The sequence below is a fragment of the Trachemys scripta genome, chromosome 10 (genome assembly GCF_013100865.1).
Source record: "Trachemys scripta elegans isolate TJP31775 chromosome 10, CAS_Tse_1.0, whole genome shotgun sequence".
Classification (NCBI taxonomy): Eukaryota; Metazoa; Chordata; order Testudines; family Emydidae; genus Trachemys; species Trachemys scripta.
The window spans coordinates 6,930,308-6,951,367 of record NC_048307.1 but is presented as its reverse complement, the minus strand read 5'-3'; the positions used below and the strand labels follow the sequence as shown (position 1 = coordinate 6,951,367).

Below are 21,060 nucleotides of genomic sequence, written 5' to 3'. Positions count from 1 at the left end.
TGAGACCAACGTGCCCAGCAGGGGGCAGCCTTCTCATGCCATTGCCTGCTTCGTGGGATGCCCTAAAACCTTGGGTGTGTTAGTGAGAGTCCAGCTGAAAACTCAACCCCCGTGAGCCTGCCATCCCCTGCCCCCCGCGTGGGGCGCCGTGGCCTGCCCTCCGCCCCCCTCTGCCCCCCCGCGGCCTGCCCTCCGCCCCCCTCCGCCCTGCGGCCTGCCCTCCACCCTCCTCCACCCACGGCCTGCCCTCCGCCCTGCGGCCTGCCCACCACCCCCTTCTGCCCCGCGTGGGGCGCTGCGGCCTGCCCTCCGCCCCCCTCCGCCCCGCGGCCTGCCCTCCGCCTCCCTCCACCCCGCAGCCTGCCCTCCATCCCCCTCCGCTCTGCAGCCTGCCCTCCGCCCCGCGTGGGGCGCTGCGGCCTGCCCACTGCCCCCCTCCGTCCCGCGCAGGGCGCCACAGCCTGACCACTGCCATCCTCTGCCCCGCGTGGGGCAGGGACAGTGAAGCTCAAAGACCTCACCCCAAGGGTGGGGCACTGGAATCTCTGCTGCCCCTACTCAGGAGTGGGATGAAGCCGGCCCGTGGGCCCAGATCTGGCAGTTTCCGACGGGCTGATAACCAGTGAGTCAGTGAAAAACCAGGAGTCCGGGAGCCAGCGCTCCAGGAGGCCCCTGGGACTGGGGCTGGGGTGGGAGAGCCAGCTGGGGCCGGGGAGGGAGTGCCCGCTGGAAGGGAGCCAGGAGGTTTGGTGGCTCTGGGTTTCATTTGGCCATCCTCCTCCCCCGCCAGTTTGGGGGTGCTGTGAACTCCTCAGCCCCTCCCCCGATCTGGGGCACTGTGACCTGCTCTCCTCCGGGTCACAGGACCCACCCAGCGGGTCCGGAACCAGGAGAGCCGCCCCCTTGCTCGGCGTGAGGGGAGGCGGAGCCTGTCACCGAGCGTTGGTTTGTCATCCCCAGCCGTGATGAAGTTCATGGGCGACTGGCCTCTCAAGGGGCAGACGGAGCTGGACGTCGTCTGTGCTGTGCTCAAGGTACCTCCCTCCCTGGGGAGCAGAGCAGGACCCCCAGGAGGGGCTCCGGGTCAGTGGGGTGGGCCCTGCCCTGCAGCCCCAGGGCCAGTGGTGGGTAGTGAGGGCAGCGCTCAGCTTGTGGGCCTGCCTGCAGCTCCCAGCCCGAACCCCTACCCCGCAGTCTGCAGCTAAGCGGGGAGGAGGCTGAAGGTGGGGGCAGACGGCTGCATATTGGCCAGCGAGGGAACAAGCCACGACGTGGCCTGGGAGAGGCCCCAGGAGCAGGCTGCAAACTGGACCCCTCCGACCCAGCAGCGGGGGGGCAGGGATGGCAGTCGGCACGGTGGGGGAGCAGTTACAGCTGGAGGGGCAGGGGGCTCCCCAGCACCAGGGCAGTGACGCCCACCGGTGCCTTTCTGTCTCCAGCTGTGCGCTGACCAGGAGGTCATGAGGGATGAAGTGTATTGCCAGATCGTCAAGCAGACCACGGACAACACCAGCCCCAAGATGTGAGCAAGTCCCTCCCCTTCCCGTGGTGTGGGGCCCGGGCGGGCCTTCTAGCGCTGCAGCCCCACCCTGTTCTCCCCTCCCTGGCCAGCTGGCCTGGGCTGTGTGGCCTCCCCAGTGGAGGGTCCGGGGGGGAGAATCCCAGGGAGCCTCCTGCGCCCCCAGTCTGGTTGGGACTGGCTGATAGTGTCACTGCGGCACGATGGGCCTGGATGGGTCAATATGGCTCCTACCATCCTAGCCACCCCCGCAGCTGGGAGAGCCTTCCTTGGCCACTGGAGGTCCCGCCCTGCCACCCCCCTCCATGTTACAGCACCACTCCAGGCCCCTGCTCTCTCCCCTTCCCCTCGGCTCTCTCCTCCTCCTTCGCGTCTTCTTTTTACTCCTCCAATTCCTCTTCCTCGCCTTCTCCCTCTCTCACCACATACCAGAGCTGATTGGGCAGGGTCCCACCCGCCTGCCCAGAGGCCTGGCATGGAAGGGGGTAAGGGGCACAGGTTCCGGGCACAGGTTCCAGGCCTGTCCCAAAGACTTTCTGGGGCTGAAGCTGCACTGAGCAGCCTAGGCCTCTCCCGCTCTGAGACCTCTTTCCCCCCACCCCCCACCCCGCCCCGTGGCTTGGACAGGGACAGCTGTCAGAAGGGATGGCGGTTGCTCTATATCCTGACCGCCTACTACAAGTGCTCTGAGGTCCTGAAGCCCTACCTGCTGTGGCACCTCCAGGAGACCTGCAGGAGCCCGGGGGCGCAGTTCCAAGGTAGGACGCTCGTTCTGCAAAGCCGGGAACCCCGACCGGACTGGCATGGGGGCCTGTTCTCATCAGATCTTACCTGTATTTTATCCTCTTCCATCCTCTCCTCCTTATTAGGACATTTATAGATCCTCTCCTAAGGGATGTCCGAACCACGTGCTCCTCTGCACCTGTCGACTTTCCCCCAGCCCTTAGTTTAAAAACTGCTCTACGACCTTTTTAATTTTAAGCGCCAGCAGTCTGGTTCCATTTTGGTTTAGGTGGAGCCCATCCTTCCTGTATAGGCTCCCCGTTTCCCAAAAGTTTCCCCAGTTCCTAATAAATCTAAACCCCTCCTCCGTACACCATCATCTCATCCACGCATTGAGACCCTGCAGTTCTGCCTGGCTAACTGGCCCTGCGCGTGGAACTGGAAGCATTTCAGAGAATGCTACCGTGGAGCTCCTGGACTTCAATCTCCTACCTAACAGCCTAAATTTGGCCTCCAGAACCTCTCTCCTATCCTTCCCTATGTCATTGGTACCTACATCAAGGTACCTCCCTCCCTGGGGAGCAGAGCAGGACCCCCGGGGGGGGGCGCTCTGGGTCAGCAGGGTGGGCCCTGCCCCGCAGGGCCGGTGGTGGATAGCGAGGGCAGTGCTCGGCCCGTGGGCCTGCCTGCAGCTGTCAGTCCCTGAGCCCCTATCCCGCAGTCTCCGGCTCAGCTGAGAGGAGGCTGAAGGTGAAGGTGAGCTATCATCACTCCCCTTTACAGAGCGGGAAGGTGAGGTACAGACCAGCGGAGCAATTCGCCCATGGGCACACCGGGATTTCCGGGCTCCATTAGATCACCTGCCCCCACGCCCTGGGCTGTGCCCCTCCCTGGTTATGCCCAGGTGTGTGTTTGATACCACGGGCCTGCTCCTGGAAACCATCAGGCCAGTTCTTGTGTGCCAAGGCTCGGTGTAAACCCTGCGCCCAACCCCTCTGTCTGCCGGACGTCACGAGCTCAGCTGCTGTCCCATCCAGGATGAGGCTGCCTGGAAATGTGCTCCGTCACCACCACATCGGTTTCCATAGCAGCAAACATGCTTCAAAGGAGCAGGGCAGGCACTTCATGCTCACTGGAACCAGGCGCCTGCAAAATGGAAAGAGAAGCGGAAGCAGGACAGAGCCAATAGAATCACAGGGAGGGACAGGGCGCGTCAGGAATGTTCACCGAGCCCCTTTCCTCTGAAGAGCAGAGACGAGGTGCGGGGGAGAGGGTTAGAGGGACACTCCCGGCTCAGCCCCGTACAAGGGGCATGGCCTAAGCCCAAACCTGAGGGCTAGGAACTCTGGAATTCCAGACCCAGCTCTGACACCAAACTCCCCGTCGACCTTGAGCAAGTCACGTCCCCTCCCCGTGCCTCAGTTTCCCCCTTGGCGACAGGGGAATCTCAGGCTGGCTTCTCTTATTCAATCACTTGGATCACGGTGGCCTGGACAGTGCAGCAGGTGCTGCCCCAGTCCTATTGCTGCATCGGGAACGAGTCTTAACGCTGGTTTGCACGGTGCTGTCAGTGCCGGACAAAAAGCTGCACCTGCCCTCCGCACTTTGCATTCTAGGTCAGACAAAACCTGACATGCCCCGGGGCGAGATGGCTAACGCCGAACCACTGGGCCATGGTGCTGTGGACACTTGTCTAATACAACTGAGTCCCACTCACCTGTTTTTCCTGGGATGACCCCCAAGCAGCCCTCGGACGGCACCGGCTTTCCGTCACTGCTGGTAGCAGCCTAGCCGGCAAAGGCTCCATGTTCCAGTCTTGTCCTGGCTCGGGTCTGGCCCATCACTTTGGAATCCCACTCTCCCCCCGTTCCCCATTAGTATCCCACATGCAGATGTGAGCCCCGGCCATTGCCTGCGTGTGGCCGAGGAGCCTTGCTGAAGAGCAGGTTAAGGCGGTTCCCTGTGAGCGGTGGGGTCTAGGGATCGTGGTGTTTGTCCAGCCCAGAGGAACGGGGCTGCGAGGATGGGGACTTAGCAGCATTTACACCCAACCTCAGAAATCCTGGCAGCTCCCTGTTTGGAATCAGTGCCAGGTGGGCTTGCCCAGGCCTGTCCTAGAGCCATTAATAAATGGCAGCGCTGCCCATCTGTGAAGCCTTTATCAGCCAGCCCGTGATTCCCAACCCAGCCACCACTTATTTCCTCATTAAACGCTCCAGGCTTACAGCTGTTTAAATGGCTCTCAGGGAGGAGAATTGTCTGCGGTGATAGATTGCCCCAGCCTGGCTCCCGGCCAGACCCGCTTCAGCTGCCGTTAATGGGACCTTCTCCCACCGGCTCTGCATCCAGGAGCGGCTGGGAGGGCAGGGCCCACTGGTGCCAGGGCGAGGACTGAGACCGATCGGGTGATGCTCACACCCGCATCCGAACCTGTTCTATGGAGCAGTGCAGGCAACGCTGCTGGACTAGCGGGCTGCGTGGCCCGTAGGGCAGGGGCTGTCTTGTCATTATATGTGTGTGTACAGCTCCTAGCACAATGGAGCCTGACCCCTAATCAGGGCCACTAGATGCTACTGTAGTACAATGGTAGTCAGAGCACCAGAGCCTCCACCATGCCTGAGGCAACATGCCTGGCAAGTAGGGGAGGGGCAGGGGGGAAAAGTGGGGACAGGAAATGAAATAAACAGGGCTGTCAAGCGATTAAAGCAATTAATCGCGTGATTAATCGCACTGTTAAACATGACTAGAGTACCATTTATTTAAATCTTTTTGGATTTGGATTTTTGGCTTTCTACATTTTCAAATATATTGATTTCAATGACAACACGGAATACACACTGGGCCGTGCTCACTGTATTTATTTTTGCTTATAAGTATTTGCACCAACAGAATACAACACGGAATACAATATATATGAAAATGTAGAAAAACTGCAATAAATCACAGTTCATTTTTTTGAGGTAATGGCGTGACTTACCTGTGATTAATCGGCAGCCCTAGAAATAAACGTAAGCTTCGATTACAGATAGGTGCTACGATACCCCTCCCCCCCAACACCTCATGATTTTGGGGTTGTTTCCCCTCTGAACCGGACCTGAATTTCGTTGTTAGCCACTGTCTCTGTAATGAGCCAAAGCCACGCTCTGGGTCTGGCCTGGTTTGGGGAGGTGGAGGCCTGGAACCCTGCGCTGTGCCTGGTGCCCGTCTCTGCTTTGACGGGGCTCTGGTGTCCGTCTGTTTAAGGGATCGCAAAGGCCTGCGAGCAGAACCTCAGGAAGACCTTCCAGTTTGGTGGCCGGCGCGAATTTCCCAGCAGCATGGAGCTCAAAGCCATGGTGGTGAGTCCGGAGCTCACGCAGGGGCCCTGCAATGGTGTCAGCGTGCACCAGGCGGGCAAGTGGGGAGAAGGCTCTCTGAGGGGCTAGACTGGGTCACTAACAGCTCGCCTAGGGGATGGCATGGGACTGTATGTACCCCTTGAGCTCCCTGGGCTTACAAAGGCCGAGTTCCTCCAGGGGGCTCCACTTTCCGGGCTCCCCTGCTATGGCCTACGCGGTTTGTCTGTGTCTTGCTTCCAGCTGGGAGGGCTAGAACGGGGCTGAGCAGGTGGCTACAACTGTGGGTGGCTGCAGCCAGGGCGTGTTACCCCTGTGATGCCTACGGTAGGGCTGGGGGGAGGAGAGCAGAGGCCTTTCCGTGCTGGCAAGGGCTGAAATGGACAGGAACTTGCAAGGGTGGGGATGGTATAGGCCTGATTGCCCTCTTGTGAAGACGGCTTCCCGCCTCTCTGAAATGCCCCTGGCGTCTAACCGACTGGTGCTGGAGCCAGACAGAAAGTGCATGGGGATTCGGCTAGGCAGAATGGGATCCCCCAGAGGAAATCTCCCTGCGCCAATGTGGGAGAATCTAGCCTGGGGTCTTTAGCCTGGCCTCTGGAGCCGATGGATGGCTTAACGGTTCGGAAACCTTCCTGCTTCTCTGTGCTTTACCCCCCAACCAAGGCCGGCCGGAGCGCCAAACGCCAGCTGTTTCTCCTGCCGGGAGGGATCGAGAGGCACCTGAAGATCAAAACGTGCTCGGTACGTCAGCACAGGGGCCCGACACTGCCCAGATCCCCCGGCTCCCACTCGGGCTGCTCCCGCAGAGCAGTGATGGAGACGAGTGCGGGAGCGGAGAGAGCACCGAACGGGAGCTGAGCTCAGCCCCTCCCCAGCAGCGGCATTAGGGAGAGCTCCCCAAAGTCGCTGATTTCCCTTGGGGGGGCTCCAGGGGGAAGGCAACGCTTCCAGGCAGCGTCCCTCCCTGGCGCAGTGCCAGGTGGCTGCAGCACGGGCCAGCTCAGCAATACTTGGGCGGGGATAGGACACATCAGGGCTATCGGTTTCACCTACAGCTGGGTCCAGGCTCCAAAGGTCAGCGCCGGGGCTCGCGGGGTCCGTAGGCTCAGAGGGCGGGAGGGGACAAAGGCAGGGGAGCGGGGCTGATGTTTAAGGTTTGCCCGGAGTGGAGCGTTTTCTCGGAGCCCCAGTTAACCTGAGGGGCTGGCACCTGGCTGCCCACTAAAGGCATGTGCAGGTTCTTGTTACCTGAGGCTGAACCTGCTGCTCTCTCACCTGAGGGGGGGGGCGGGGGAGATCCCATGGGGTCGCCGGCCCAGCCCTGGGATGGAGCAGCGAAGCACCCAAACTTCTGGCCATGTCTCTGAACCCATGGCAGATTCCCCTGCTGCTGCTCCTCATGGCCTGCTCCTGCACGCTTAGCCCACACTGGGCACGGGGTGCTCAGCACCTTGTGGGATCAGGCCATCCAGGGCTTTGCCAGACAGCCAGGAAGGGGTGTCGCTCCAGGAAGTCCCACCAGCAGTGCTGGGCAGAGACCACGGTGGTGGGGGCACAATGCCAGCGCTAGAGCCTCCTTCCTGGCCTTTGAGGGGCTCAGCTGGGTGGTTTGCCCCTCTCTAGGTTGCGCTGGACGTGATCGAGGAGATGTGCTATGAAATGGGGCTGCATCGGCCCGAGGCCTTTGACGAATACGTCATCTTCGCTGTTACCAACGGAGGTGAGGCTTGGGGGCAGGCAGGGGGTGTCTCTCCCCATTTTCTCCTCTGAAGTGGTCCCATCCCACCCCCCGAGTCCTGCCCAGCGGCCTGCCTCTGCCATTGGCCATTCCCATATTGCATGCCCACCGACAGGCGGCCTGAGCTGACCGGCGTCTGGCTTCCCCAGGCCCGAAGGCGGCATCAGAGCAGGTGATGGCACTCAAGTCCCAAATGCACTGGGGGGGGGGACTTCCTGCCTGACCTGATTTCCATGGCCCGCCTCCAGAGACTAGCCATGGGCAGCAGCCTCCTGGCTCTGAGCCCTGGCGTCCCTCCTCCTTCGGGGAGTAACGGCACAGGCCATTGTTCGGATCACAACGCTGCCCCCTGAAGAGAAGAGAAATGAAACCCCGTACGGAATGAAAACATGAGAGAGATTCACTGCCTCGCCCTGTTGAGTATTATTGCCTAGAAATCCCAGTTGAGCCATTGTGCTAGGCGCTGGGTGAGCATCTAGGCACAGACAGGCCTGCCCTACAGAGGTTACAGTGTAAACAGGCGGAGGGTGGGAGGGGAAACTGAGGCACAGAGCAAACAAGTGACTTGACCACTGTCCTGCAGCAGGTCAGCTGGGAATATCACCCAGGCCTCCTGATTCCCAGTGCAGCGCTCTGCCCACTAGCCCGCATTGCCTCCTGTTATAACTTGTATGAAAAGACACGCCTACACAGCTCCTGGGCGTTGGCTGAACAATGCTGTCTCTTGCCTCATGAACCGACTGCCACTGCTGTTCACTGCCAAGTTCAGCGGCTACCCGGGGAGACTGCTCAGGGGGCACTGACTGCATTGCTTGTGAGGGATGTTTTTATCTTGATGCTGTTCCGTTAAGCCCTTTGTGTGTCCAGAGGCATAGCCCCGTGTGATGTGCATTCCCTGCTGAGGTGAAATACGGCACCGAGAGCCCGCCGCCGCCCTGAAGAACGGGCAAACGGACCCAGACAGCCATTTCTGTGCCAGTGTAGTTTATTCCTAACTGCCAGTGGCTGCCCGACAGCAGGAGCACGAGGCAATCGCCAGTCGATCCAGCGCCCAGTGATGCTCCCTGGCACAAGTGAGGCCTGCCGCGAGCGTGGTCCTAGAACACCCCTTTCTGGGCATCCTCTGGCAGCGCCAGGCCCCTCCAGCCGGCGTCGGAGCTGAGCTGCCGGGCTTGGAGGCACAGAGAGGATGGGAAAGCCACAGGCAGTGACGGGAGGAGGAAAGCGCTGTCCTTTCTCAGCGGCGCTCAGGGCGGGTGAATGGTGCCAGGGTCGCAGCCCTGGTGTTTCTAAGCACAGGACGGGCACAGCGCAGACAGCAGCCGTGCAGTTCCACCTCACCCTGCCCCAGTGGAGTGTCCCGTCCCCTGGGGCTGGCTGTGGGCTTGTGCTGCCTTTGAGAGGTGCCCTGCTTGGTATTTTTGCAGCTTGCAGGGCAGTGCCAGGAGAGGGAGGTGGATTATTGGCCTCAGCTTTCTTCTGAAACGCTGAAAAGGCAGGAAATGGTTCACGGTCTCCCTGCACTTCCTGGGGCCGAGCCCCCGCTTTCCTGTCTGTGCCTCTCCACAGCTCCCGGCCGCCTCGTTGGCTTGGCTTAGGCTAGCCAGTGGCCTAGTTAAAGTGTGGGCGGGGGAAGGGTTGTAAAGGGACCGTTGGAAGGGCTGTGTGGACGGGCCCAGAACCACCAGGAAATAGCATCTCTGAGTCATATCCTGCTTTCTGGGAAATCACTGCATCACCCTAGGAATGTCACCCGCCTTCTTAGCCCCACCAACCCTCTCACTCCCTCTCCACTGCTTTTTATGGGGATAGTTGAAAGCCTCTTCTTGGAAACGGAGCCCCGGGGCTCTGAATGTGGATTCTCCACTGTCGATCTGATCCCTGGCTGAGGGGCTGTGCCGTGAGAGGGGGCGGCACAGTCCAGTGACACGGGCTTGTGGGATCTAATCCTAGCCCTGCCTCCGACTTGTTCTGTGACCTGGGGCAAATCAAATCACCTCCTCCTGCCTCAGTTTCCCCATCTATAAAATAGGGCTTATGACACCCACATTCATCTGTCTGTGTAAGGGCTCTCCTGAACTCTGGAATTATAATATGCTCTCAGGAGTTACATGGATGATTCCAAGTGCCCCAAATCCTGAAGCGTTTAGAGCCGACCTGCAGAAGGAAACGCGGACTCAGCTTGTGTCCTTTTGGGACGACGTGTAAAGAAGGCCTGGACTTTTATTTTAAAGGTGTTTTATGGGGTTTTTTCTGCCTGTTTTTTATCTTAGAACTATCAGGAACGGTCAGTCTTGTCTTCCCGGTTTCTGACGGGTGATTGAGGCTTGGTCTACACGTAAGACGTACCCCAGCATAGCTATGTCACTCAGGCTAGTGATGTCCCCCTGCCGCCAACCCCCCCCAGAGTAAACTCAGCTATGTCGCCATAGCTAACGTATGGGGAGGTGGTATCTGCCAGGGTTAGGACAATCTCCTTCTGTCAGCGTATGCTGCGCCTTCACAGAGGGACAACGCCAGCGAAGCGGTGCTGACGGGGCTACGCCGGCATAGGCTCTGTCATGTAGACACCGCCTCAGAGATGGGGCCTGGCAGCGTTCTCGGCTTTCAACGGAACGGGCTGGGTGGTTGAATCCTAAACAAACAGAGCTGTTCTCCCAAGGGTTAAGTAGATGTGGACACAAACCAAAGCGTCAAAGAGTAGCAATGAATCCGATTTCATTGCTCTGCATACACCATTCAGTTCTCCAGCCAGCTTTACCCTTCTGCATTGGAAAGGAGCAAAACCAGAGCAGCCCGGCTGGCCTTTCCTTGCCAGGCGGCCTTTAAAACTAGAGCCACACAGTTGACTCTTCCCCTGTGCTCCCCATAGGTCAGAATGTCCGCCCCGTCAGCAGACGGGAGTATATCCTTGACGTGGCCACGGAGATGGAGCAAGTGGACAACAGCTACATGTTCTGGTACCGGCGCGTCATCTGGACCCAGCCGCTGAAATTTGACAACGAGCTGTATGTCACCATGCATTATAACCAGGTAGTAGCTCAGATCCAGCCGGGGCAGTTGCCTTAGTTTAAGGAGGGCCTCGTCCTCCTCCCTTCCCTGGAGTATGGGCTCAGGGGTGTCTGAGGAGCAATTTTTCATAAAACCAAGCTCCTGACCTCTGGCGGTTATTAAAGATCCCCTAGCCCCTTTCTGGCAGAGCAGTGGGGTTAGCCCTGGTGTCCCAGCCACATTCCACTGCCAGGTAATTAGCTTCTGTCTGCCTAAACACCCCCCGTCTGGAAAAACGACGTTAAGGGAACATTAGGCAGGTTGCAAAGCCAAGCCCCCCAAAGTTAGGAAATGCCAGAAGTGATGCCAGCTTGTGCCCGTGCGTTATGGTACAGTCTTTCCTAACCTGATCACGTACTATTTTTTTCCACAGGACACGGCCTCATTCAGTGCACAGGATGGATGGTTTTCACTTACTGAGCAGCTATTCAATATTTCGGTTTCTCCGGGTTGTTCAGAGTCTGGCCCCAGGCCTTAGCCGCTGCATGCTATCCAAACCCAGCTCTGAAGACAGAATTATTCATTTCCTCATGGGCTTTTTTCTCTGGCGCTCATCACTCTAGTGTCTGATCGCTTCGCAGACATTAGTGGATTTATCTTTAGCCCTGTGATGTGGGGATGGTATTATCCCCATTTTACAGCTGGGGAATTGAGGCACAGATAGATTAAGGTAAACAATTTCCACTAATTTTGGGTGCCTAATTTGAGACACTTAAGCCCTGGTTTTTCTGAGTCCTTAGCTCTGTAAGTTCAAAGCCCAGCTCCAGTTGTGAGCGCTCAGCACCTCTGCAAATCAGACCCCAGGGTGTCAAGTTGGGCACCCAGAAAATGAAGTGCGCACAATCAGTGACCACCTCTGAAAAGTTTGGTTTAAGGGACTTGCCCAGGATCACAAAGAAATTCTGTGGCAGAGGCAGGGGTAGAATCCAGTTCTCCAAGGCAGCTTTCAACCGCCTTAACAGTGAGATCCTCCTTTCTCTTCCTGCAGTCCCCTGCCTCGGTCACTACAGACCTTTTCACTTCTGCAGCAAATAAATCAGGATTCAACAGACAACAACCTCCTTCATTACACAACCCTGACTCATCCCCAGGGCAGATCCATCCTGGGCATTGAATGAGGCAGGCTTGTGGAAAAGATAAGATGTGATCCTGTAATTAACGCCTGTATCATACTGTGCATGCACAAGGGGGCCACATTAAGGCTGCAAAGACCCCCTTCATTCTGGCACTTTCTTTTTCTTTAAGGGATTATTAGTAGTATTTTATTATTTAAACTGTACTTTGTATTTATTTGTTGATTCTGGCATTCTCTAACTTGTATGCTTGACTTGGCAACCTTAACAATGTTCTTTGAATGTCATTTGGTGTGTGTGATTTACTCGGTTTATTGACAAGCAAACTGAAAAAAAACCCAGCAGTTCCATCATATTGCCACCCGGGTGGGTCGTCGGCAGGATTGGAACCTTTAGATCCATCGCCCGACCTCTGCCATGTGTGCTAATGGAGTTACTGGAGTCCGTCAGTAGTAGGTTGTCATCTTCTGTGTGAACCAGCACTAGAGGGGGTTGGGACTCTTAGCCAGAAGGTTTCATGGATATTTGCTGACAGTGAAGGAATGGTGAGACTCAGGGATCTTGGGTTCCATTCCAGCCTCTGGAGGGGAGTGTTCTCTGATGGGTGCAGCCTCTATGCCTATTTCCCTCAAGCTTAGGGTGACCAGATGTCCCAATTTTATAGGGACAGTCCCGATTTTTGGGTCTTTTTCTTATATAGGCTCCTATTACCCCCCACCCCCGTCCCGATTTTTCACATTTGCCATCTGGTCACACTACTCAAGCTAGACTCCTGATGTCCCTTTCCCTCCAACAGGCCCACATTCTTCTCCTTGCCTCACTCTATCCCAGTCTCCTTGCCCAGCTGGTCCCAGAATTCCCCTAGTTCCTCCGCAGATCTCAGGTGCCCCCCTCTGCCCTGGGCATCCCCCCCCTGACTCTTCAAAGTGTGTCCCCCGAAGAGTGGGTGCGTGGGTGTGCCTGTACAGTCTAAGACCGCGATTCAGGAAAGCATCTCCGTTCAGGAAGGTACTCAAGCCCCCACGCTTCTCTTTGAAGTCCATGTGAAGTTCCGTGCTTCGCCACAATCTGCATCATGTAGTTGTTATGCCGTGGCCCGCTCCGTGGTATCTGACTGCCTGTATGTGTGTGAACGCATTCACACCAGGACGTGCCCTTCCTGGGCATGTCCCATGGAGCCCAACAGCTCCCAGATTGGCTCCCATTGACTCCTGATGCGCAAGTGTGACAAAGCCACGCCCGGCATGCTCTGTATCTTCTTTCAGGTCCTGCCCGATTATCTCAAGGGGCTTTTCAACATCCTACCTCCCCTGCAACCCAGCGAACAGCAGTGCCAGCAGGTCTCCAAACTGGCAGCCCTCCAGCACCGGGCCAAGGACAGCATGTACCTGCCCACCGTGTAGGTACCCTGGGCATGGTGGCGCTTGGGTGCTACCCTGCTAATGACAGCTTGTGTCCCATCATGGTGTGTTCGCACCTTAGTGAGTAGGGAGCCCCGGCTAGTGGCTGGAGCAGAGCTGCCAGAACTCCTGGGTTCTGTTCCACACTTTGCTGCTTACTCATCGTGTGACCTTGGGCGAGTCACTTAGCCTCTCTCTGCCTAATGTTGCACGTGTGTGATACGTACTGCCACCTCCCAGAGCTGCTTGGCTCCATTGTTTGCAGAGTGCCTCCCGGTCCTCAGAGGGCGCGTGCTATAGACAGACAAGGTGTCATCGGCATTGTTATGACCTGACAGGCCACCCCAGAGTCTGTCTTCACTGCAGTCAGCCCAGTGTCTTATCTGGGTTTTGCCCCTAACCCACCTCCCATCCACACACACACAACCTCTCAGCCGAGTCTAGTGGTGCTTTCAACCCAGGCTAGCTGGCCTGGCTGAGGCTCTGGGTTCGAGTCCAGGTTCTGCTTCCACTCAGGCTGCTAACGCACCCACTCTGCAGTGAGGACACTGGCTAAAGAGTGCGGATAGTCCTCCAGTGCCTTCCCACAATTCCCCCCCATGCTCAGAAGGACAGACAAGTTCTCCCACAATTCACTGGGAAAGAATTATAGAGCGGCTCGGCTGACTGCAGCACCAAGAACAATGGGGCATCCCCCGAGCAGAACTGGTGAGACACCGGGAAGGGGGGCACAGCACCAGCATGGACACAGGAACTCGGGTTGGACGTTGCAGTGGGGCTGCTCACACCAGGGCGGCGCTAAACCCGGGTGCTCTGACCCTGGTGCTGATCACCTGGGCTGTCTGCGCAGGACATCCCCCCACAGAAAAATGGTTGCATGGAATGAGAAGATTCAAAATTCCGGTCTCAAATCAGAGCATTAACTATTGCTGTTGCGGTGAATTAGATCCCACATGTACTTTGGGGGCTGGGGAATTCCTGGAATTTGAGTTACTACAAAAAAATCTCCTGGAAGGTGAAGCTTTTAGAGGAGTGCAGAGAGCTTGCAGAATTGCTGCCCCGAGGGGAAAGGAGAGGGAGACTTTCTACCACTTACATAAGCCCTAAATGAGAAGAAAGATGAACTCACGTAGGAATTTCAGTTCCAGACCAAATGCCAAGGACTGAGGGGCTGTTGGCCTAAGGCTGCTTTGTGAACTTGGGTTTTCTGGTAGCAGTGACCTCGTGGCTCAACTCCAAAGTCCTCCAGTCTTATTAAACTGAGTGCGTAGCTGCTGTGACCCTGCCCTGCAATCTGATCCATGTGGGTATGCCTTTGCAGAGCCCCACTGACATCAGTGAGATTCCCAACAGATGCCAGGGTCCATCTACACAGATCAGCTTGCAGGATCTGGTCTTAGGTTTGCAATGTATTCAGACTGAACTCTGTATATATGTGCTTGTCTCTGGGTGTCAAGCTGTAGGACCCTGCATGGAGGTGCAGAGCTGTTCTGCTGACTCTCCCTGGTAACCAGACCAGGTGAGTCTCATTAGCACCACTAAGGAGCAGATCTGCTCTGCTGCAAGAGACAGCTAGTGGGAAGGGCAGGAGTCCTGCAGGGGGAAACACTCATCAGCCTGCTCAGGAAGGAGGCCCCAGTCCCTCAAAGACTTTTGCATGTGATTTAACTGGGTTCATAAAGCTAGGCGTGTGCGTGAGTCTTTGCAGGATGGGGACCTATGCTCAGAAGCACACTCCTGCTGTGCAGTTTTGTTATTTAATGGAGGCAGAGCCCCAGCGCGGGGCGGGACTGAGGCTGGACAATACCCATGGTGAATGTGCTGCATTAGGAGTGGGGTGGGGAGTGTCCCCTCCCCCCGTCACTGCATGAGAATGATTCAGGGATGAGGGACTCCCCACCTCATCAAGACACCTGGGACTTGCCAGTAAGGAGCCCCCCTGAGGGCTGAGCTCTGGCTGCTACTACCCAAGAAAGGGTCTTTGTTCTTCCCACCCCCTGGTTCTGTGCTGCCCCGGTGCTCAGCACGTACCCCGAGCTGGGGGATGAATGGGCAGCGCTCTCCCACAGTGGGTTTTCTGTCCCATGACGTAGGCAGGGAGGCATTTGCCTGGGGCTGGCTGTGACCTTTCCCTGGCTCTCTCCCTCCCGCAGCCACGAGGTGCAGGGTTACGTCCCGCCCCAGTTCTGCCGAGCGCTGAAGGCTCAGTCGTGGCTCAACCTGGTGCTGCAGCGTATGCCACAGGTCCAGGCCCTGAGCGCCCATCAGGCCAGAGCTCAGTTCCTAGGTAAGCCAGGACCGGGGCGGGCTCGCGCGGGAGCCGCTGCTGGGAGTCGGCCGAGCCGAGGATTGGGGGAGCGTTTTTAGATCAGAGGGGAACGTGGTCAAAGGCGGGGCAGGGCCAGGAGCGGAAGCAGCTGAGTGCTGCCCTGGTGTTGAGGGGCACGGCAACAGACAAGCCCCCTCCCTCCATGCCACGGCTGGGCCTTTGCAGCCACAGATCTGGGTGGGTCTCGGCAGTGCCTCCCCCAGGCACCTGCCATGCCCTCGGTGCTGCCTTGGGCGTCCTGCCTTCTGTTCGCTCGTCAGGGATGCAAAATGTTGCTGCCCAGACCGATTCCCAAGCGGGGGCAGAGGGTGGGGAGGAAGCAGGAGAGGCTCTTGCTCTGGAAGAGACAGTGTGTGCCGTGCTGGGTACCTGGCATGTCGAGGGAGGGGCGAGTTAGAGTCCCCCGGCCGTGCCCCCGCACCCCCACGCCCTGAGCCGTCAGCCAGATCTCCAGCAGAACCTGTCCAGCAGGCTCAAAGAGCCCAGTTAACCCCCCTCCCGCCTCCATGGCTAGGCCCTGGCCTCTACGGGCATAAACCTTCACGAAGAGCCTCGTGGGGGACAACCTTCCCCTCCCCTGGGGGCACGTGGGAGCCCAGAGGGGGCGGGGCTGTTTAGAAGGGGGTGTGGCCAGATGCAATGATTGATCATCTCCCTCCCTTAGCAGCTTCCACCAGGGCTGCAGGTCCGAATGCTGCCCCCCCCTACTGGGCAGTGGCAGTACTACCACCTGCCCCAATGGGGAGGATCAACCTGTCCTAGAGGGGACCCCCCTGTTTCCCTTGTGGCTATGTCCCAGCCGATCATGGTGGCTCAGCCCCAGGGTCGGGTTCCTGGCTTTGCTGACTGCACGTCGTCTCCGCAGGGCTCCTGAGCGCCTTCCCCACGTTCGGCTCTTCCTTCTTCTACATCCAGAGCTGCAGTAACAACACCATCGTCTCGCCGTGCATCCTGGCCGTCAACCAGAACGGCCTCCACTTCCTCAACAAGGACACCCACGTAGGTGTGGGGGGCAGCAGGCCAGCCCCTCGCCCGGTCCCTCCAGGAGGTGCTTGCTCCTGACGTGCAGGGCACAGTTGCAGCCGAGGCCTGGTCTACCTGGGGGCTGGCTCTGGCCAGCGTGGTGAGACTCCAGGAGAGCTCACTGGGCCTGGAAAGAGCCAAACTGCCCCTGCCCCTGCAAGCTGGCTCAAGGCCTGCTGCCCCTCTGAAAGGACAGAAGCATGTTGGCCAGGCCCGTTGGCTGCTGGGTGACGTCTGCCCTGGGAGGGCTGGATCCAAGAGTGGAACCCATCGGGACTGGCATCATGCGGGTTGGGAGTGGGGCCGTGGGCTCTAGTACATCACAGAGAGGCCCACCCCCCACCACTCCCCCGGGCTCAGCCGTGCGACTCATAATACGGCAGTGACCCGTGTGTTAGACACCGGAGCCTTCACTCTGTTGTGCAGTGGATTCAGATGACAGCTTAATTCTGCTGTCGCTGTGACCTGGCCGTTGGACCGGGCTAGAGGGCTAATCCCAGTGGCCCAGAGAGGCAGGATGTCCTGTACATAGAGTACATAGAGTGCCCACCCCATTCTCAGTATGCCTTTCAGTGCAAAGCTATTGCCTCATGATATACGGCAATTTTCCCAAAGACTAATGGAGGTGAATTATTCAGGGGGCCCAAGGCAGGGATAGCTACTATTGCCTCATTGTTTCCGTGTGCTCCCCCGTCCCTCTGTCTGTATCCATCCGTTGTTTCCTGTCCTGTGCTCAGATTGGAAGCTCTTTGGGGCAGGGGCTGTCCTGTGTTTCTGGGTTTGTACAGCGCCTAGCACAGAGGAGTCCTGGTCCATGACTCGGGCTCCTAGGCGGGATTGCAGTGCGAATGATAAATGTCAGTAGCCGGGAAGGATGGGATGAACTGGTAGGAAGGAGCTTGTAGTCCATACATTGGGGCCGGGTCCCCGGTGGGGCGCGCATATGAAGGAGCTGCGTATCCGTCCCCAGGAGCTGATTGTGAAGTTCTCGCTGAAGGAGATTCAGTCCACGAGGACCCAGCGGCCCACGGCCGGCTCCAGCTACCCCTACGTGGAGATCGTGCTGGGAGACTTGATGTCACAGAGGATGACGCAGCTGCAGCTGGAGCAGGTACGGAGTGCAGTTAAGCGGCTTGCCTTTCCCCCTCTTTAACCCCCTCGGTCCTGCCTAGATTCAAGGCCGGGCGCAGGGTAGTGCCAGGATGTGCTCAGGGGATGGGAGGGCCATAGCGAAGGCTCCCACAGTGTTATCGCCTCCCCTGAATTCACATGGCCATTTAGGCTCTTAGACTGTAATGTGACTCCTGATGGTTGGCTCCCCGGGGATTTGTGGGTCGAATGGCACAGATCCGAGGCCCCACTCCCCAGCCACGGGGCTGGCGGGATGCAGCCCAGCCTTCCTGGTTCCTCTCCGCAGGGGACAGGATGCCAGGAGCCCATCCCACCCCATCCCACCGCACAAAGCATCAGGGAGGGTTTCTGTGGCCTCTGGGAGCAGAGAGTGAAGGGTGTGGAGCTAGCTTGCCCCCTCCCCACAAATGAGATGCGTTCCAGAGGGCAACATGGGCCCTCTGCACTGCACTCATGAGATACCCTGAGCCCGTGTATTACAACACAGTAAAGACAGCAGTGTCCCTGGCCAGCGGGTTGGGGGAGCACAGAACCTCACCAGGGTGAGGTTCAGGGCAGGGAACGCAGACAATACCCCACAGAGGTCACTCCACGTGACTCATCCTCTCTACAGCCCCCTTAATTCTCTCCTTGTCGCTTCTCTTCCTACTGTCTTCTCCTGGCTTCTTCACCCGGATCTCTGAAGCTAAACCTTCAGATGGTAGGTAGCCACTGCCTCCCCGAGAGAATGCTTGTGGGTTGTGTTTGGTGCGGATACAGAAATACAGTAAAGCCAGCACCGTCCCCAGCCTGTCTCTTCTGGGATCACTGCACAAAAGTGCTTCCGCACGGACCACATACTCTGCATTGGCAAACTAAGAGACACATCTTCAGACAAGTTAGGTGTGCAGCAGCACACGCAGTGAGTGTGCGTTTGTGCTAAGCAGCCTGCTCTGCGTGTGCAGTTACCCACTTTTCACATGCAGTCCTGGTAATGCCGCACATAAACTAAGCACATCATTACAAGGAGTTCCTCATTACAGGGTTTGCTTTTTCCCTGCCTAACTTGCTTGGACAACCAGCGCATGGAGGCAGCTGCTTAAATACAAGGGAATCCAAGTGAGAAAAACTCGGGGTGCATCTGTGCTGCAGTCAGAGGTGTGATTGCAGCCTGCATGGTAGCGTCGATCAAAGCCAGCTTGAGAAACAACAGCAGTGAAGCTGTAACGAGACAGACTCCAGCAAGGGCTACTTGCTCAAGTATCTACCCACAGCCTTGGCCGAGGTTGGGCCACCCAGGCTGCCGCGGCTTCGCTGCTGGTGTTACTCAAGCTGGCTAGATTAAAGCTATCCCAGGTACGTCTACCCGCGCTGCAGTCAGAGCCCCCGATTGCCATCTAGATGTATCCTCAGAGTCTAAAACCCAATGAAATCCCGGCTCTGCCAGATGCCAGCTGGCCCAGCAGTGTCCAAAGTCTAATGCACCATTGCATTCTCCTTTTAACTGCAACATGAGGACCCGGTAGATCATCTACAGGTTTTTATTGCTGGTGGACTCCTGCAAGGAGCAATTTCTATTCATCTCTCCAGGATCCAGAGGGAAAGGTGGCCTCATGGTTTAAAGCCCAGGACTGGGAGGCAAGAGAACTGGGGCTTGTTATTACACCTTTCCGATGCTCTCGCTACCAGTGTTCGGAGCTGCTCAGTGTCCCTTCTTGGACCAGGGCCGTGTTACACTAACTGCGTATAGTTTTGTAGCTCAGTGGTACTGCCAGATATGGGGAACGTGGGAGAAGCAGGGGATGCTCTGGTGCTGCCTATTGTGATGGGTGGGTTGGGCAAAGGGCACCTCCAGTGCTGCCCCATGTACAAGGCCAGCGGTGTGAGGACGTTTCATAGGAAGTCCAATCAAGCGCCAATGGGAGGCCACAGCGGAACAGTAACTAGAGGGAAGGACCAGCAGGGAGGAGGAGCAGAAAATCAGAGAAGCTGGGTATTGGTAACCATTACGGGCTCAGGCCTGGGAAGTGCTCCCAGCGACAGCAATAGGTGTGGGTGGCGCTCAGCACCTGGCAGGAGGCACTCAGCCCCTCTCAGGATTGGGCACTGTGAGTACAACTGGGTCACACAGCATTGTGCCCCTGCAGGCAGGCACCACTTTCATTCCAATGCAACAAAACAGTGAGTCCAAAGGCAGCAAGGCACTCAGGAGGTGCATGCCGAGGGTTTGGCATTCGGCTTTCGCCACTGCGAGATCGGATGCCACCCAACAAAATGGCCACAGCAAATTTCAGCAAAGGGGTGTAATTCATTCTAAGTCTTGCTGGGGGGGAACTAATGCTTGGGGGTGCGGGGAGGGTAACCCGAGTTAAAATGCTGTAATGCTCCATTGTGCTTCCTTCTCTCTTTAGGGCCTAGAGTTGTGCCGCGTGATCGCCACCCACATGGAGAGTCTGTTGTACGCTCGCGAGAAGAGACTCACCCTCCCTCCCAGTGAGATTACGTTGCTCTGATCAGGCATGTTACACACACGCACACTCGCACACTCCCTCCCTAACAGCTACTTGAGTGAAAGCCAGCACGGAGATAAGCAAATATCTCTGTGTCCTGGGAGAGGCAACATAGACTAAATATAGACACTGATGGGACAGATTCCCAGCTGGTTCGAGTTAGCATAGCCCCACTGATTTCAGTGGCCTGGGGCTGCTGAGGGGCTGGGATGGGGGACTTACAGACCATATGTGAGGTCTGAGGAGTGCAGAGTGTGGGGAATGCAGTCTGGCCAGTTAACAGGTGAACACAGATGCCTTAATTTATGTTTAATAACTGCCCTCCTGGACATAGGGCGTGACCTTTTTCCAGAATCAAATGTATTTAATCCATTATTTTAGTAGCAACATATTAACAGATTGTCTTTGAGCAGGACATGCCCAGTTTTGCACATCTGCCTGTACCAAGGACCTGGCAATCCAACTGCTCGCGTGATGCATACACCAGATGGCTTTTATTTGTGTTCGCTCCCGGTTTTTTGGTCTTGTTTGTCCTGTGATCTAATTCTCATTTTTATAAGTGTCATTGGCGCCTGTATTTGTATACTGGTCTGTAGCGCTGGCCCTGTAAATGGCTTCCCGTTTTTGTAACTTTTTTGCACTCAACGTTGCTTTGAGATTTTATTTTTGTTTCTAATTTGTGCAAAATTAAAAATTCCTTTTAAGTCCAAAGCCGCCTGTCGTTTGGGTGTGCTGGGGAACCAAGTTGTTTCTCTTTCCTCAACCCAGGAATTGTTTAGGCAGCGGTTCTCAACTTCATCGCCCCTTCTGACAACAAAAATTACCACAGGACCCCAGGATGGGGGAACGAAGCCGGAGTCCAATGGAGCCCTGGCCCCCCGGAGCGGGGAGCAAACCAAAGCCCCATCTCCCCAGGCCGGGAGGACAAAGACGAAGCCCTTGGGCTTGGGCTTTAGCTTTGGTCCCGGCAAGTCGAAGCCAACCCACGTTGAGGTCTTGACCCCCAGTTTGAGAACCGCTGGTGTAGAGCCAAGAGCGGAGCTTGCAGTCTAGCTTCAACTGATTGCCAGTGAACCCTACTGTCAATGGTAGTCTAACCACCTCATAGACATTTATGCCAGGACACGGGTGTTTATGGTTAACCCTAGGCTGTATCCTAAGACAAATGCGTGCCAGGACTAGACTACTATTAACAATCGTGTTCATTAACTGGCCGTCAGTCAACGCAGGTTAAAAGAGGTCCCCA

General features: G+C 57.1%; 1 protein-coding gene across 1 annotated transcript in view; it reads left to right on the top strand.

The window, feature by feature from the left end:
* MYO15A (myosin XVA) overlaps positions 1–20,492 on the top strand; it is an 85,190-nt gene extending 64,698 nt beyond the window's left edge. Inside the window, exons 54-65 of the mRNA XM_034783623.1 lie at positions 961–1,034; positions 1,440–1,522; positions 2,147–2,277; positions 5,486–5,580; positions 6,244–6,321; positions 7,204–7,300; positions 10,191–10,351; positions 12,708–12,841; positions 14,996–15,129; positions 16,037–16,170; positions 17,165–17,305; positions 19,716–20,492. Coding sequence (XP_034639514.1) covers positions 961–1,034; positions 1,440–1,522; positions 2,147–2,277; positions 5,486–5,580; positions 6,244–6,321; positions 7,204–7,300; positions 10,191–10,351; positions 12,708–12,841; positions 14,996–15,129; positions 16,037–16,170; positions 17,165–17,305; positions 19,716–19,817 — 1,364 coding nt within the window. The 3' untranslated portion in view covers positions 19,818–20,492. The remainder of the gene's footprint in view (positions 1–960; positions 1,035–1,439; positions 1,523–2,146; positions 2,278–5,485; positions 5,581–6,243; positions 6,322–7,203; positions 7,301–10,190; positions 10,352–12,707; positions 12,842–14,995; positions 15,130–16,036; positions 16,171–17,164; positions 17,306–19,715) is intronic.
* Positions 20,493–21,060: the final 568 nt, after the last annotated feature.